General features: G+C 39.3%; 1 protein-coding gene across 8 annotated transcripts in view; it reads left to right on the forward strand.

The window, feature by feature from the left end:
* NCKAP5 (NCK associated protein 5) overlaps positions 1-18,538 on the forward strand; it is a 992,075-nt gene that overhangs the window by 510,116 nt on the left and 463,421 nt on the right. For all 8 annotated transcript variants that reach the window (XM_032638276.1, XM_032638275.1, XM_032638280.1 and 5 more), the window contains one exon: positions 11,105-11,238. In XM_032638276.1, the coding sequence (XP_032494167.1) occupies positions 11,105-11,238 (134 nt within the window). The remainder of the gene's footprint in view (positions 1-11,104; positions 11,239-18,538) is intronic.

Consider the following 18,538-nt stretch of genomic DNA (forward strand, 5'->3'; position numbering starts at 1 on the left):
AAAAAGATAGGCATCTAATATAAATGGCAGCTGAGTTTTACAATGTTAAGTGGTTAAGAAATATAGAAATAATACAATAAATATGGCACTTTACCTTGAAAAAGACATGCAGTTTGCTTGTGGGAGCGGTCATGGGAAGGGCTGCAGCTTGTGAGTTATTGTGAATCAATGGAAAGAAGGCTGGGTGAAGTCAGAGGGCAAGTGGTACCTTCCGATATGGATGGGGCAGCTCATAACACCCATGATGGACAGAGGTCACTGGTCCGTCTATCTGTGATGTGTGCGATTGTGTATTTCTACACTAGCTTCAGCCGGGTGCAGTTTTCTGTGTTCACTTGTGCTTCTCGTGATTGAGATTGGGCCTAAGCAAATGTGAGGTTCGCGTCATGCTCAAACCGTCCCTCTATTGCACTGTGACAAATGTGTACTTTTACAATAAGTGCTAGGAGGTGGTCCAAGATGTAGCGTAGATTTGGGGTGTCTGTGCGAGGAGGTAAGTTCAGGATCTTCCTACATTGCCGTCCACAGAGGGTGCCATCATTGTGCTCTCCCTCTGCTGAGCTCCCCGGTGCCAGTGTCTCCAGAGGCGAGTTTTCACACACATCTGGTGCCCTAGTTTTTGCATCTCGTATCCAAGTTTTGTGGTAGCAGCCCAGGGGACACCCCTTGAACACCTGGTTCTAAAGGCCAACGGGCTTGCTTTCCTGGTTTCATGGCAGTGCAACAATCGGAGAGAGCGTTCTTGGCAGGCTACTGCCCCCAGCACACTGTACAGATAGCAGACTGAAACACCCCCAGTCTTTCTGAGAAGGAAGCCCATTTGTGTGTCCAGGAGCTTTGGCTGGAGGGGAGGCCCACAGAAATGCTCTCAGGGAATGAAGGCTGGTGGACATAATCTTTACATTCTCCCTCTCCCTCACTCCAGCTCTCCGGCATTTTCCAGAAAGGAGCTCATATCCTTGTCTGGTGCCCTGATTTCTGCAGCAGCCACCAGGGGACACCTCTATATCAACTGGCTCTGAAAGCCAGCAGGGCTTACACTCGTGGGTCCCACAGGACCGTACCCAACAGAGGAAGTGTTCTTAAACAGCTACCACCTTGAGGACACAGCAAGCAGCAACAGACCCTGGAGCTCAGTCTGTCTGTGAACGAGGCCTATAAGCTTATCAGAATAGCTTCAGTGTGAGACGCAGGCTTCTAATTAAGCACACATCGGGGGACTGACTGTAAACCTCTCCAAAGACCTTGGAAGGCAGGTGTTCTCTTCGCTCTCTGTGCTGTGCTGCAGAGTGCCAGCATCTCTTGGAGGAGAGCTTTTACGTGTGGCTGATGTCACAGATTTTATATCTGGTGACCACTCCTTCAAGCCAGGGAAAGGTAGGTGTTTCACCTAATACACAGTAACAAACACAGAGAGTCAAGCAAAATGAAGAAACAGAACAATATGTTCCAAATGAAAGAATAAGATAAGACCTCAGAAAAAACCTTCATGAAGTGGAGATTAGTAATTTACCTGATAAAGAGTTCAATGTAATGGTCATAAGATGCTCACCAAACTTGGGAGAAGAATAGATGAACACAGTAAGAACGTCCATAGCGGTAGAAAAATATAAGAAAATACCAAACAGAGCTGAGGATTACAATAACTAAAATGAAAAATACACCAAATGCATTCATCAGCAGACTAGGTAAAGTAGAAGAAAGCATCAGTGATCTCGAAGACAGGACAAAAGAATTCATCCAAGTAGAGCAGCAAAAAAAAAAAAAAAAAAAAAAAAAATATTTGAAAAAAAGGGAAGATAGATTAAGGGACTTATGGGACAACATCAAGCAGAATAACATTTGTGTTTTAGGAGTCCCAGAAGGACCCCTATAACACAAATGTGAAACACGTCTACTTCAAGAAAAAAGAAAATATCTCAAATAAACAATCTAACTTTATGCCTCAAGGAACTAGAAAAAGAAGAACCAACTAAAGTTAGTAGCAGGAAAGATGTAACAAAGATCAGAGTGGAAATAGATGAAATGGAGACTAAAAAGACAATAGAAAATATCAGTGAAACTAAGAGTTGGCTCTTTGAGAAGATAAACAAAATTGACAAACCTTTAGCTAGACTCTCCCACCCCAGCCAAAAAAAGAGAGAGGGCTCAAATAAGTAAAATCAGAAATGAAAGAGGAGACGTTACAACTCATACCACAGAGATACAAAGGATCTTAAGAGATGACTGTGAACAGTTATATGCCAACAAAGTGGACAACCTAGGAGAAACTGGTAAATTCTAGAGACATACAGCCTTCCAGGACTGAATCGTGAAGAAATAGAAAATCTGAATAGACTGCTTACTAGGAAGAAATTGAATAAGTAATCAACAACCTCCCAAGGAACAAAAATTCAGGACCAGACAGCTTTACTGGTGAATCCTACCAAACATTTAAAAAAGAATTAATACCAATCCTTCTCAAACTCTTCAAAAAAAATAAATAAAAGAGGAGGGAACACTTCCAAGCTCATTTTAAGAGGCCAGCATTACCCTGATACCAAAACCAGACAAGGACACCACAAGAAAAGAAAATTACAGGGCCATAGTGGTCTAGTACATTCCACATTTGTTTCTTTTATGGTCTGAGGTGCCAAAAGCTGATAACCACAACTAGAACTGAACATAATTCTTGACCAAATCCCACATAAGTGAGGGCCCAGTGACAACCCTGTCCCAGGAAAACCTCAAAGAGTATCCAGACTCCCTGATGCCAAGGAAAAGGACATGAATGAAACTCTGCCCTGCTCCCCACTCAAGGGTCTCTCACTGATAGGACTTCATGGGTCTTCACCACCTCCTCCCCCCACCCACACCAGGACAAGTGGCAGTGGTGCAACAGGAAACAGCAGTAGCTAGGACTTGGCCAACCTAGAAATTGAAGCTACCAAGGAACATCCAGATCGAGATCAAAGCGCTTCAGTCATCTGAGGATCCGCCCCTAAAAGCAGTGCCATCTCAGCGAAATTGGAGGTGGAGTTACATGTGTGGCATTATCAGTCACGAGCTGTAAAGCTGAAAGAAGCTTTGCTAAACCATCAATACTTTAAAAATGAATTTGACTGACCATCCTAAGAAAAGACTGTATTATTTTTTTATTCTCCCCATTGAAAACATTATAAAACAGGGCCATAGCTCTGATGACCATAGACACAAAAATCCTCAGCAAAATGTTAATAAACTGAATTCAACAATACACTAAAAGGATCATACGCCATGATCGAGTGAGATTTATTCCAGAGATGCAGGTTTAGTTCAGCACCTACAAATCACTCAACATGATACACCATGTCAACAAACTGAAGAATAAAAATCATATGATCATCTTAATAGATGTAGAAAAAGCATTTGACAAAATTCAACATGTATTTATAATAAATACTGTCAACAATGTAGGTATAGATGGAGCATATCTCAACATAAGAAAGATCATATATGACAAACCCACAGCTAATATTATACTCAACAGTGAAAAGCTGAAAAACACAAAAATCTCCACTCTTGCCACTTTTCTTTAACATGGTATTGAAAGTTTTAGCCAGAACAATTTTTTTTTTTTTTTTAACATCTTTATTGGGGTATAATTGCTTTACAATGGTGTGTTAGTTTCTGCTTTATAACAAAGCGAATCAGTTATACATATACATATGTTCCCATATGTCTTCCCTCTTGCGTCTCCCTCCCTCCCACTCTCCCCATCCCACCCTTCCAGGCTGTCACAAAGCACCGAGCTAATATCCCTGTGCCTTGCGGCTGCTTCCCCCCAGCTATCTACCTTACTACGTTTGTTAGTGTGTATATGTCCATGACTCTCTCTCGCCCTGTCAAAACTCACCCCTCCCCCCCCCCATACCCTCAAGTCCGTTCTCCAGTAGGTCCGCGTCTTTATTCCTATCTTACCCCTAGGTTCTTCATGACATTTTTTTCCCTTAAATTCCATATATATGTGTTAGCATACGGTATTTGTCTTTTTCTTTCTGACTTACTTCACTCTGTATGACAGACTCTAGGTCTATCCATCTCATTACAAATAGCTCAATTTCATTTCTTTTTAAGGCTGAGTAATATTCCATTGTGTATATGTGCCACATCTTCTTTATCCATTCATCCGATGATGGGCGCTTAGGTTGTTTCCATGTTCTGGCTATTGTAAATAGAGCTGCAATGAACATTTTGGTACATGACTCTTTTTGAATTTTGGTTTTCTCAGGGTATATGCCAAGTAGTGGGATTGCTGGGTCATATGGTAATTCTATTTGTAGTTTTTTAAGGAACCTCCATACTGTTCTCCACAGTGGCTGAACCAATTCACATTCCCACCAGCAGTGCAAGAGTGTCCCCTTTTCTCCACACCCTCTCCAGCATTTATTGTTTGTAGATTTTTTGATGATGGCCATTCTGACTGGTGTGAGATGATATCTCATTGTAGTTTTGATTTGCATTTCTCTAATGATTAATGATGTTGAGCATTCTTTCATGTGTTTGTTGGCATTCTGTATATCTTCTTTGGAGAAATGTCTATTTAGGTCTTCTGCCCATTTTTGGATGGGGTTGTTTGTTTTTTTGTTATTGAGCTGCATGAGCTGCTTGTAAATTTTGGAGATTAATCCTTTGTCAGTTGCTTCATTTGCAAATGTTTTCTCCCATTCTGAGGGTTGTCTTTTGGTCTTGGTTATGGTTTCCTTTGCTGTGCAAAAGCTTTGAAGTTTCATTAGGTCCCATTTGTTTATTTTTGTTTTTATTTCCATTACTCTAGGAGGTGGGTCAGAAAGGATCTTGCTGTGATTTATGTCATAGAGTGTTCTTCCTATGTTTTCTTCTAAGAGTTTGATAGTTTCTGGCCTTACATTTAGGTCTTTAATCCATTTTGAGCTTATTTTTGTGTATGGTGTTAGGGAGTGATCTAATCTCATACTTTTACATGTACCTGTCCAGTTTTCCCAGCACCATTTATTGAAGAGGCTGTCCTTTCTCCACTGTACATTCCTGCCTCCTTTATCAAAGATAAGGTGTCCATATGTGCGTGGGTTTATCTCTGGGCTTTCTATCCTGTTCCACTGATCTATCTGTCTGTTTTTGTGCCAGTACCATACTGTCTTGATTACTGTTGCTTTGTAATATAGTCTGAAGTCAGGGAGCCTTATTCCTCCAGCTCCTTTTTTCGTTCTCAAGATTGCTTTGGCTATTCGGGGTCTTTTGTGTTTCCATACAAATTGCGAAATTTTTTGTTCTAGTTCTGTGAAAAATGCCAGTGGTAGTTTGATAGGGATTGCATTGAATCTGTAGATTGCTTTGGGTAGTAGAGTCATTTTCACAATGTTGATTCTTCCCATCCAAGAACATGGTATATCTCTCCATCTATTTGTATCATCTTTAATTTCTTTCATCAGTGTCTTATAATTTTCTGCATACAGGTCTTTCGTCTCCTTAGGTAGGTTTATTCCTAGATATTTTATTCTTTTTGTTGCAATGGTAAGTGGGAGTGTTTTCTTGATTTCACTTTCAGATTTTTCATCATTAGTATATAGGAATGCCAGAGATTTCTGTGCATTAATTTTGTATCCTGCTACTTTACCAAATTCATTGATTAGCTCTAGTAGTTTTCTGGTAGCATCTTTAGGATTCTCTATGTATAGTATCATGTCATCTGCAAACAGTGACAGCTTTACTTCTTCTTTTCCGATTTGGATTCCTTTTATTTCCTTTTCTTCTCTGATTGCTGTGGCTAAAACTTCCAAAACTATGTTGAATAAGAGTGGTGAGAGTGGGCAACCTTGTCTTGTTCCTGATCTTAGTGGAAATGCTTTCAGTTTTTCACCATTGAGGATGATGTTTGCTGTGGGCTTGTCATATATGGCTTTTATTATGTTTAGGAAAGTTCCCTCTATGCCTACTTTCTGGAGGGTTTTTATCATAAATGGGTGTTGAATGTTGTCGAAAGCTTTCTCTGCATCTATTGAGATGATCATATGGTTTTTCTCCTTCAATTTGTTAATATGGTTTATCACATTGATAGATTTGCGTATATTGAAGAATCCTTGCATTCCTGGAATAAACCCCACTTGATCATGGTGTATGATCCTTTTAATGTGCTGTTGGATTCTGTTTGCTAGTATTTTGTTGAGGATTTTTGCATCTATGTTCATCAGTGATATTGGCCTGTAGTTTTCTTTCTTTGTGACATCCTTGTCTGGTTTTGGTATCAAGGTGATGGTGGCTTCGTAGAAGGAATTTGGGAGTGTTCCTCCCTCTGCTATATTTTGGAAGAGTTTGAGAAGGATAGGTGTTAGCTCTTCTCTAAACGTTTGATAGAATTCACCTGTGAAGCCATCTGGTCCTGGGCTTTTGTTTGTTGGAAGGTTTTTAATCACAGTTTCAATTTCAGTGCTTGTGATTGGTCTGTTCATATTTTCTATTTCTTCCTGATTCAGTCTTGGCAGGTTGTGCATTTCTAAGAATTTGTCCATTTCTTCCAGATTGTCCATTTTATTGGCATAGAGTTGCTTGTAGTAATCTCTCATGATCTTTTTTATTTCTGCAGTGTCAGTTGTTACTTCTCCTTTTTCATTTCTAATTCTATTGATTTGAGTCTTCTCCCTTTTTTTCTTGATGAGTCTGGCTAGTGGTTTATCTATTTTGTTTATCTTCTCAAAGAACCAGCTTTTAGTTTTATTGATCTTTGCTATTGTTTCCTTCATTTCTTTTTCATTTATTTCTGATCTGATTTTTATGATTTCTTTCCTTCTGCTAGCTTTGGGGTTTTTTTGTTCTTCTTTCTCTAATTGCTTGAGGTGCAAGGTTAGGTTGTTTATTCGAGATGTTTCCTGCTTCTTAAGGTGGGCTTGTATTGCTATAAACTTCCCCCTTAGAACTGCTTTTGCTGCATCCCATAGGTTTTGGGTCGTTGTGTCTCCATTGTCATTTGTTTCTAGGTATTTTTTTATTTCCTCTTTGATTTCTTCAGTGATCACTTCATTATTAAGTAGTGTATTGTTTAGCCTCCATGTGTTTGTATTTTTTAAAGATCTTTTCCTGTAATTGATATCTAGTCTCATGGCGTTGTGGTCGGAAAAGATACTTGATACAATTTCAGTTTTCTTAAATTTACCAAGGCTTGATTTGTGACCCAAGATATGATCTATCCTGGAGAATGTTCCATGAGCACTTGAGAAAAATGTGTATTCTGTTGTTTTTGGATGGAGTGTCCTATAAATATCAATTAAGTCCATCTTGTTTAATGTATCATTTAAAGCTTGTGTTTCCTTATTTATTTTCATTTTGGATGATCTGTCCATGGGTGAAAGTGGGGTGTTAAAGTCCCCTACTATGAATGTGTTACTGTTGATCTCCCCTTTTATGGTTGTTAGTATTTGCCTTATGTATTGAGGTGCTCCTATGTTGGGTGCATAAATATTTACAATTGTTATATCTTCTTCTTGGATCGATCCCTTGATCACTATGTAGTGTCCTTCTTTGTCCCTTTTACTAGTCCTTATTTTAAAGTCTATTTTGTCTGATATGAGAATTGCTACTCCAGCTTTCTTTTGGTTTCCATTTGCATGGAATATCTTTTTCCATCCCCTTACTTTCAGTCTGTATGTGTCTCTAGTTCTGAAGTGGGTCTCTTGTAGACAGCATATATAAGGGTCTTGTTTTTGTATCCATTCAGCCAATCTGTGTCTTTTGGTGGGAGCATTTAGTCCATTTACATTTAAGGTAATTATCGATATGTATGTTCCTATTTCCATTTTATATATTGTTTTGGGTTCGCTACTATAGGTCATTTCCTTCTCTTGTGTTTCGTGTCTAGAGAAGTTCCTTTAGCATTTGTTGTAAAGCTGGTTTGGTGGTGCTGAACTCTCTCAGCTTTTGCTTGTCTGTAAAGGTTTTAATTTCTCCATCAAATGTGAATGAGATCCTTGCTGGGTAGAGTAGTCTTGGTTGCAGGCTATTCTCCTTCATCACTTTCAGTATGTCCTGCCACTCCCTTCTGGCTTGTAGGGTTTCTGCTGAGAGATCAGCTGTTAACCTTATGGGGATTCCCTTGTGTGTTATTTGTTGTTTTTCCCTTGCTGCTTTTAATATGCTTTCTTTGTATTTAATTTTTGACAGTTTGATTAATATGTGTCTTGGCGTGTTTCTCCTTGTATTTATCCTGTATGGGACCCTCTGTGCTTCCTGGACTTGATTAACTATTTCCTTTCCCATATTAGGGAAGTTTTCAACTATAATCTCTTCAAATATTTTCTCAGTCCCTTTCTTTCTTTCTTCTTCTTCTGGAACCCCTATAATTCGAATGTTGGTGCGTTTCATGTTGTCCCAGAGGTCTCTGAGACTGTCCTCAGTTCTTTTCATTCTTTTTTCTTTATTCTGCTCTGCAGTAGTTATTTCCACTACTTTATCTTCCAGGTCACTTATCCGTTCTTCTGCCTCAGTTATTCTGCTATTGATCCTATCTAGAGTGATTTTAATTTCATTTATTGCATTGTTCATCGTTGCTTGTTTCATCTTTAGTTCTTGTAGGTCCTTGTTAACTGTTTCTTGCATTTTGTCCATTCTACTTCCAAGATTTCGGATCATCCTTACTATCATTATTCTGAATTCTTTTTCAGGTAGATTGCCTATTTCCTCTTCATTTGTTAGGTCTGGTGGGTTTTTATCTTGCTCCTTCATCTGCTGTGTGTTTTTCTGTCTTCTCATTTTGCTTATCTTACTGTGTTTGGGGTCTCCTTTTTGCAGGCTGCACTTTCGTAGTTCCCGTTGTTTTTGATGTCTGTCTCCAGTTAGCCAGAACAATTAATCAAGAAAAAGAAATAAAAGGCATCCAAATTATAAAGGAAAAAGTAAAACTGTCACTGTTTGAGGAAGACATGATTTTATATATAGAAAACTCTAAAGACTCTGACAAAAAAACTGTTAAAACTAATAAATTCAGTAAAGTCTCTGGATGCAAAATCAGTATATAGAATTCTGGTGCGTTTCTCTACACTAACAATAAACTATGAGAAAGAGAATTAAGAATAATTTCTAACAATTAAGAAATTAAGAATGATCCCATTTACATTTGCTTCAAAGAGAATAAAATACCTAAGAATAAAATTAGCCAATGAGTTGAAAGACCTATATGTTGAAAACTACAGGACATTAATGAATGAAAATGAAGACACAAGTAAATGGAAAAATATTCTAGTTCTCATAGATTGGAAGAATTAATATTAAAATGCCCACAGTACCAAAAGTAATCTGCAGATTCAATGCAATCCATATCAAAATTCTAATGGCACGTTTCACAGTAACAGAACAAGCAATCCTAAAATTTGTATGGAACACAAAGACCCCGAATAGCCAAAGCAATCTTGAGAAAGAAGAATAAAGCTGGAGACATCATGCTCAAATTATATTGCAAAGCTATGGTAATCAAAACAGTAAAAACAGACACATAGATTAATGGAGCTGAATAGAGAGCCTAGAAACATAGCCACACATATATGGTCAATTAATTTATGACAAAGGAGCTAAGACTGTAAAATGGGAAAAAACAGTCTCTTCAATAAATGGTGTTGGGGAAAATGGATGTCCACGTGCAAAAGAATGAAACTAGACTGCTATCTTACACCATACACAAAAATTATCTCAAAGTGGATTAAAGACTTAATGGAATGTAAGACCAAAAACCATAGAATTCCTAAAAGTAAACATACATGGTAAGCTATTTGACATTAGTCTTGGTGATGATCTTTTGAATCTGTTACCAAAAGCAAAAATATGCAAGTGGGACTACATCAAACTAAAGAGCTTATGCATGACAAAGGAAGGTATCAACAAAATGGAAAGGCAACCAACTGAGTGGGAGAAAATGTTTGCAAATCATATATCTGGCAAAGGGTTGATATGTAAGCTGAGCCTGGAAGGAACCCTAGGCTTTGAATAGAGAGGGCTTTTGAAGCAGGAGGGAGAGCATAGTCAAAGGCACAGGATGTGAAGTATTTTTAGAGGACCTTGATTCATTTCCGAGAATGGTCTGTTTCATTCATGGTCCTCAGGAGAATTTTTTCTCCATGAGTCATGCAGTGGATCAAGTTTCATCTGGGTGATTCATGGTACAGAGTCATAGTGTCTGATTTATTTGGAGACTGAAGTATATGCTTCCCATCTTTCCCTTTAAGAATGTAGGTCTCTTATAAGCAGACATGAGTCTTTGATTTTCATCATGGAATATATATCCTTAACACATAGTGCTTAATGTACTAACATCCATAACCATAATTGCATGACATGCTCTAAAAAAAAAAAAAAAACACAGAGGTGGTAACAACAGGACAACCGAAATGAAAACGTCATAGCATGGCTCAGTCTGTAACGTCAGGATCTGAGCTTGTGTGCTTTTTACCAGTTCCTGGAGTGCGTTTTGGATGAACCATCTATTCTGGGTCATCCAGTCCCCCTTTTAATCTATGATGCCCATGTGTGAGGAGCTCGCTTTCTAGGACTACACATAAAGAGGGAGGCATAACCAGTTTCTATCTGGGAAAACTTAGTTGGGCAAATACAAAACTAATTCTTTAACCTTATTCACATCAGCTTCATGGTATAATTAAGTGGAAGTTCCTGGTCCTTCTATAAAAATCAGTAGTGTTCTCTTTAAAGCATTTACCAGAGATTGAAAAGATGAAATAATCCTGAACAGGCACTAATGGACTTATCATTATTACTTGAATTCTTATTCACCTGCTAGTATTATTCAGTCATGAATCTTCATCTCTGCATAAGAAGCCACCTGGTTTAGTGGAAATCATTCATACATTAGAGTCAAGTCAGCCAGGATTGAAAATCTGTTACCTTCTGTTTTTTTAATGACAGATTACTTCAAGGTCTCTGATCCTTGGTTTCCTAGATAATAAGAGATTAATAATAGAACGTACTTGATGAGGTTGTAATGAGGATGAAATTAATTAATATATGAAGTCCAAGTTAACACTTAGTAACCAACAGTGCCTAGTAATTATTTTCTTATAATATTTAAGAAACAGTTTCTTAAAAGTCATCCCCTGTGTGCCTTTTCTAGCATGAGAAGCTGATACGCGAATTGGAAGAGGAGAGACACTTACGTCTTCAGAGTGAGAAGCGCTTGCAGGAGGTGACACTGGAGTCCGAGAGGAACAGAATTCAGATGCGTGGCCTGCAGCAGCAGTTCTCCAGGTATTGTTCTGCGTGGAGCATCTTGTTTCAGGAGGTGCACCTCTCCCTGTGCCAATTACACCTTTGCTTGAGTTCCCATTGTGTAAGCTTGTGTTGCATTTGAGGAGCTAATGACCAGCAATTTAGACCCTTCTCTTCTAGCCAAACCATCCGATTGCATTTGGACCAATTTTCTGGAACTTTCCGCTTGCACCTCAGTCTTGGCTTTATTGAAGCTGGTTGTCTTTTCTTCCCCAATGGCTTTCCAAAGTATCTTTCAGTGAGGTGTGGTGGTTGTGTGGCCTATTGGCATGATCTGTGAAAGGCCAGCCAGGAGAATGCAATTTTACTGGTCCTCATAATCCTATTTTCAGGTAGAAAGAATGTGAATCATCCAGTAAGCTCTTACTCCTTATTTACTCCTTATTTAGAATAAATATTTAGAATCTTTAAAAAAAAAAAAATCAAAATCAATGAGTTTCTTTCCTTTAAAAAGACATAACTTGAATTTGAAAGGATTCTGGAAAAGTAGCTCTTCTTTTATTTAATTCCAGCACAGTAAGAACCTTTCAGCTTTCAATTACAGTTAATAGGGGGCCAAGGACTTCCCTGGTGGCACAGGGGTTAAGAATCTGCCTGCCAATGTAGGGACACAGGTTCAATCCCTGGTCCCGGTAGATCCCACATGCTGCGGAGCAACTGAGCCCATGCGCCACAACTACTGAGCCTGCGCTCTAGAGCCTGCGAGCCACAACTACTGAGCCTGCGCTCTAGAGCCCGCGAGCCACAACTACTGAGCCCGCGAGCCACAACTACTGAAGCCCGTGTGCCTAGAGCCCGCTCCGCAACAAGAGAAGCCACCGCAGTGAGGAGCCCGCACACCGCAAGGAAGAGTAGCCCCCTCTTGCCACAGCTAGAGAAAGCCTGCGTGCTGCAATGAAGACCCAGTGCAGCCAAAAATTAATTAATTAATTAATTAAAAAAAATATATATATATGGGGCCAGGTAAAGATTCAACCTATTATTTAAAATCTCTTCATTTTCATGGAAAAAAACACAGACTTGTGCAGTTACAGTCCTGGGACCAGATACGGGCACCCTATGAGGAACAGTTTGCTTTTATTTTCATGTTTCACTTCACCATTTGCAAAACCAGGAAAATAATTTTTGATTCTTTTCTCCTTCATGAGGTTATCCCAGGCAGAATCCAGTTTGAGACATTGCCCTAAAATTTTCTTCAGCAAACGGGGTGGGTCTTATCTTTCATTTACCACTGGGATTTGGATATGATGGGTGATGGATAATTGTGCTTCCTCATTAATGAGGCTTTTATACTGACAGCATAATTTTTAGGTGTGTTGCAGGGACAGAGCAGAGTTGAGCCTTTGGATGATTTATCTCATGGAGGCTCATACCACGAATGTTTGGAAGTTTGGTTTAAAGGCATCTTGGAAGAACAGGGTAAGAAGGATGGATGACTCCTCGGTTTCAGAGTCATAATTTAACAGCCTGTTCAACTCTTGGAGCCCATGATAATACAGGTGCTGTAGAAATGCACCAGTCAATACTTTAACAAATGCATGTCCCACCCCTCACAGGCTATTACTTATACAACCTTGTGCTCAGTTTTTCATTCTATTCAATGGCAAATCTCACGTTATGTCTCCAAACTTGAAATAATAGCTCCTCCCCACTCTCCGAAGCAACTTTAAAACAAGTACCATTTTGTAATGCTTGCCATTTTTTTGGTTTTTGTTTTTTTTTTTTTTTTTTTTTTTTTTTTTTTGTGGTACACGGGCCTCTCACCATTGTGGCCTCTCCCGTTGCGGGGCACAGGCTCGGGACGCGCAGGCTCAGGGGCCATGGCTCACGGGCCCAGCCACTCCGCGGCATGTGGGATATTCCCGGACCGGGGCACGAACCCGTGTCCCCTGCATCGGCAGGCGGACTCTCAACCACTGCGCCACCAGGGAAGCCCGATACTTGCCATTTTAATGATACAAGAAAGGAAGGTGCAGATCTTGCTACCCTTGTACTGTCTAATTGAGATGTCTCTGTACTCAAGCTATTGATTTACAGGGCGTGAGGCACCCGGCACAGTAAATGGCTTTCATACGACGCCAGGTCATCTGCTATAAATCACATGACAACCCCATACAGATTTGAGTTGCACAAGAGCCAAGGCTACATTCTAGGTTGAAAGAGAAGATAATTATTTGTAAAACAAATAGTGGGTGGTTTTACATACTGCCTTTGTGAAGATTTTTTGCCACAACGTAATCAGTTTTCTTAGTAAGCTTCATTGACATTGAAAGTTCAAGTCCAGTTATAGCCAGACAACTAATGTAAATCAGCAAAAGATGGGGGGAGAAAGCCTATGTAACAGAGAAGATAATTACACGATAATTTAAGTAGACCCACTAAACCACTGCTGATGGCCTTTTACCTTTTAAACTTTGGTTTGTAAGATGTTTCTAGTTAGGCTTATTCAGGCAATCCTGTTACTATAATCTAAGTCTTTGTAAAGTTCTCAGTATTACAGAGCTTGTCTAGAGCATGTCACCCTTGGACATGGTCAGTATCTAAATGCTCATGTGAATAAGTTCTATAATCCAAATAATTGCATTACATTTAAAACTTTTATAGTCATAATTTTCTCCTTCTTTTCCTGGGTTGACAAGTTCCTTTTGTACATGATGGTATCTGAGATGTAATGTAGGCATACGTTGAGTATTGTTCATGGGATGAGTTTACTTTTTAGAGTAATGTAATAGCCTACCTTTTCAAAGGGTGCGAAGTGACTTACAAGAAAAGGTAGTTTTACGGTAAGACTGTTAAAATAAAAACGGAAAATAAAGACCATGAAAGGGGAATGTGGTGAGTAATCATACTTACACAGCCCAGCATGCTTTCTGAGAGTGAACATTTAATTTAGCCCTAAGATTCATGGCAGACAAGATTAAAAGGAAAACACGAGAGGATATGTAATCCTAATCTCGTAGACAAAGGCTACTACTCCCTAAAGAGAGAAACATTATCTTTGGCAATAAACTCATAGTAGAATGCATCTCATAGGCCCCTCCAGAGATGGTATTAAAGGGTATAATAGACAGTGGTCCACGATAGTGCAAATTAGGATTAATTCGTAAAAGTATTACTGCTTCTGCTATGTCACTTACGTCTATGAAGTTAAGTAATTTCACACTATATGAGTTAGGAATTCTGGGTCTATGCCTAAGTGAAAACAAGTAAAGTAGGAAGAACTCCAGTGCTAAAGGTTCTCAAGCACTATACTTCAAGTTCATGGGGACATGTAGATACACATGTGTTGTATTTTTCCAATACCTCTTTTATGAGCCTAGGGCACAGAGGCATGAGATGCTGAGGCCTGGGCTGAGTTGGGGAAGGTATTTTTCTGGTATGTTTGATAGTACCGTAGCCATGGGAGCATCTAAATGGTAGTCAAGGAGATTCTGAGCCTCAGATTCAGGGCTGATGTGAGGCATTGAAGGGGAAAACGAATAATGAAGTTAGAAGCTGGGGCAATTAGGTATATGTGTGAAGTAGGATTCAGGTGTCAGAATGAGCGATTCGGAATTGCTTTGGGGCTTGATTTTATGCAATTTCAGTTAGGTGATGGGCTTGGTGGCTTAAACGCACTAGGCAAACCTGAGTATTTGTGATTTACCTGTGGTAATGAGCAATGAGATCACTTAGGTGATAAAAATCTGTGAAAGTGTTTAAATGAGTAGTTCTCTTGTATGTCATCACCAAACCTTCATCCATAAGCCCTTCCTCCTCCTGACCTCTGATTAGGATATAATGATCAGCAGTGGTCCAAAATTTGGGCAATTAAAAAAATGTGACTAGAGGTTACATAATTAGCTCTAAGCTCATAAATCAGAAATTGTCTTCGCTGAGGGTGATTCAGGCAGCCATAACAAACTTAATTTAGACCATTTACCTTCTTTAATGTAAATACAGAGAAGAAAAAGGATACTTTCAAATGAAGCCTTCCCCATAGATGAAGGTATGAATCAAGACAGATGCAGTAAGGTGGTACTGAAAGGCAGGTGTTGGTATCATTCACGCTGCTCCTTCCTTCTCTTATTCTTTGGTGATATAAATCAAAGATGCTTTCCAGATGTCATAATGATTGTTTAACCCGTTGTCTGTGTAGTATACATGGCTGGGCATATTTTATGTGGGATTCGCTTTGTGATCCCCCTTGTATTCCATAACTGTCTTTATCCTCCCTTTAACCATTTTGAAGTGTGATTGTCGAGCCAGCTAAGGTCAATGGGGCGAACTGAGGCTATGTATGTAAAGATAATTAGTGTTTGAACCCCCAGCTTCATTTCTCCACCTTGAGTGAATGAAATGTTTGTGCATCAGTGAGATTCCAGGGACAGTGTCTCCAACCAGCTGGGGTGTATTGAGATGGAGTAACAATGATTTCTAAAAAAAAGACTTCTGAAGAAATAAGCGACTCTACAGAGTTGATTTCATGCAAACCATGCATGATTTGCACAAGTATTTGAGTTGGTCCCTTTGGAAACAATCTAATCAGTGTGTAGGCTATTACTGAAAGCTGCTGTTATATAGGACAATCAACTGCTTTTATTGTGTGCCCAATAAGATAGAACATAGTATGTATCCTCAAAAAATGTAGACTCCAGATGGAGAAGCCGTATGTACATATATGAGCCAAACAACACATTTATAGTTTAGCTATAAATGAAGGGAAATTTTGTCTAAATTCTGGACAGCCAGACTTCATGGTTGTTATTAGTACGTTATCGTGCAAAGGCATGAGGCAAATCAGATGAAATTAATGATTGGGTAGCGACACTAGCAGTAATAACACATGTGTTTTTCATGTGGCAGCTCTGTGCTGCAGTATATTTGAAGCTTTGAATTAGAATCCACCTGGTACTCTCACCATCAAGCAGACATGTTTTGTAAAAGATATGCAGTTAGCAAACCACATCACACCCAAAGCATCAGGAATCAATCATTGTTTCCCTGCAGCCTTGAAAAGTTCCAGGCGTGTGTGTGTGTGTGTGTGTGTGTGTGTGTGTGTGTGTGTGTGTGTGTGTTTACACGATGCAGTGTAAATTTCAGTAAAGGGAACAATTAAGCTTCGTCACTCATAATTGACTAAGATAGTTAAAAATCACCCAGATGGAATCCAAGCTTGCACTCTCTACCTCCAGAATTTCTCTGCACCTGTTCTGACCTTCTCTCCCTGCGCTGTTATCTGCTGCCTTGAAGCTATTTCTTTGCTTCCAGTAAGGGGATTTCTCCTCTCACAGTTGATTGCTATGCTGAAGTGCAGTCTGCTGCTTGCTGAACTTCAAGGAGACGTACATGGAGCTGGTTTTACCGCCTCGTTCACTGGTTGCTGTTCACGTTATCAGCTCTCAGAGACTTTATAGAATCCTAGGGTTCATTTTCCACTGCCCACTTGGAAGCTGTAGGCATGTGGCATAGACGTGTGTGTTGAAGAAGGTAATATGCCCTTCAGTGTTCTGCCCACGTATTCCCTTCTACCTCCGTATCTGTCTGGTACATTAAAAGAACATTTTCTCTACATTTTTAGAAGGAGTGAAATGTAACAAGATGAGGACAGCCGTCAGTTGACCTTTGGGCAGTCAACAGCACAGGCCCTTCTGCCCCTCTTCTACACTTGTTCCTGTCCCAGAGTCTTCATCAGCTTTAAGCTGTCACAGATGCCGGCTCTCCTCAGTGCCCTGTTTCTCCTGATGAATGTAGAGGGCAATTTTCTATTGATTTGGAGTTGCTATTTCCACATGATCAGCAATATTTCTTGCTGTCATAAAAATGGAGACTAGTCATAAAAATGGAGGCCTCTCATTTGCTCCTCTGGGTGAATTTACCAGAAGTTTAAAATGGCAAAGCAACACTGGTCAAATGATAACTTTTCTTCAAATGGCAGCAGACGGAAGAAAGGAGTTTACATGGCATCTTCTTTAAATGCTTGGTTAACATAATATGGATCATACTTTGATGTCAGAAATGTGTATCTTAGTATCTGGCGTATAAGTTCTCACTTGAGCACAGCAGAGAGGGGCTCAAATCAATTATATAGAGAATGGAAAGAAAGGAGACGTTTTTCAGCAGTTGCTAACTTAATATGAAACATTCCTCGATTCCCTTGTAGTTCTGCTTCCGTATAAGACATGATGACCTTGTCACAAGTTTTTAAAATTCTTAACGGAGCTATATATTGTTGAGTAGACATCATGAAAATTACATCGCCTATTATTCAAGCCTGGTAGAGAAAACAATCGTAACATAAAATTTAGTTCCAGTTTCATTTGAAAGAGCACTGTCCTATTGAATGGGTTTTCTAGGACCTGGTTCTAGCCGCACTTCTAACTGGCTTAATAACGGTGGTTAAGTAATTTGACCTTTCTGGATCTCATTTCGCTCATTTGTAAAATGAGGAAGTTGAATTGCACTATAGTTTTATAATGCTTTTTAGGCTTTTGAAAAGGCCATGTGTTAGAACTGAAATGCATTTCTTGCGTGAAGCTATAATTACGCTGTTAAAACCAGGGCTTCTTGAAGTTCTAACAACCAGGTTTCATGGTAGGAACTTGGAGTGGATTGTCTTATTCTCCATGTTTTGATGACAGTGATACTCTGTGGGACTGGGCTTTCACCATGTCTGTTTTGGTTACTTGACTCTGGAGAAGTTGAGATGAGAAAACTGCCATGCCCAGATGAAATATTTCTGTTGAGGACAGTCAAATTGAATACTGAGAAACCTGGCTGGTAAAAGGAAGTGAAGGTCCTCTGCTGTGAACATAACCATTATTGCTCTTGGCTCTGATGTTGTCTGCTTTAGGATTTATTTGAAACAGTTTTGGGAAAAGCCTGAACAGAGAGAACTTTATGACAACCAGAATTGTTTTCACTTCTAAACTATTTCTCTGAAGACATAGTCCTCAGTAAAAATACCAGTGATTCAGTCTCTCCTCCAAAAGTCCTTTTCAATTACCTATTATAAGTCTTAATGTATTACTATCCCTACCCAACACACTTTTTCTTTTAAGAAAATAGATGCAGGATATGGGAGGATACGTTTCATTTTAAAATTGGAAACTAAATTAATTCCTGCTCTAAATAATAAACGTTGTTTTGGTCAGGTTTACAGAAGATCCATCTTCTAAGTGTATAGTTTGACCAGTTTTGACAAGCATATGCCATCATGCAACCACCACTGCAATCAATACAGAATATTTTCATGCCCCTGAAAAGTTCCCTCATTTCCCTATGGTCTGTTCCCTCTCCA

This window comes from Phocoena sinus, chromosome 7 (assembly GCF_008692025.1).
Source record: "Phocoena sinus isolate mPhoSin1 chromosome 7, mPhoSin1.pri, whole genome shotgun sequence".
Taxonomy (NCBI): Eukaryota; Metazoa; Chordata; class Mammalia; order Artiodactyla; family Phocoenidae; genus Phocoena; species Phocoena sinus.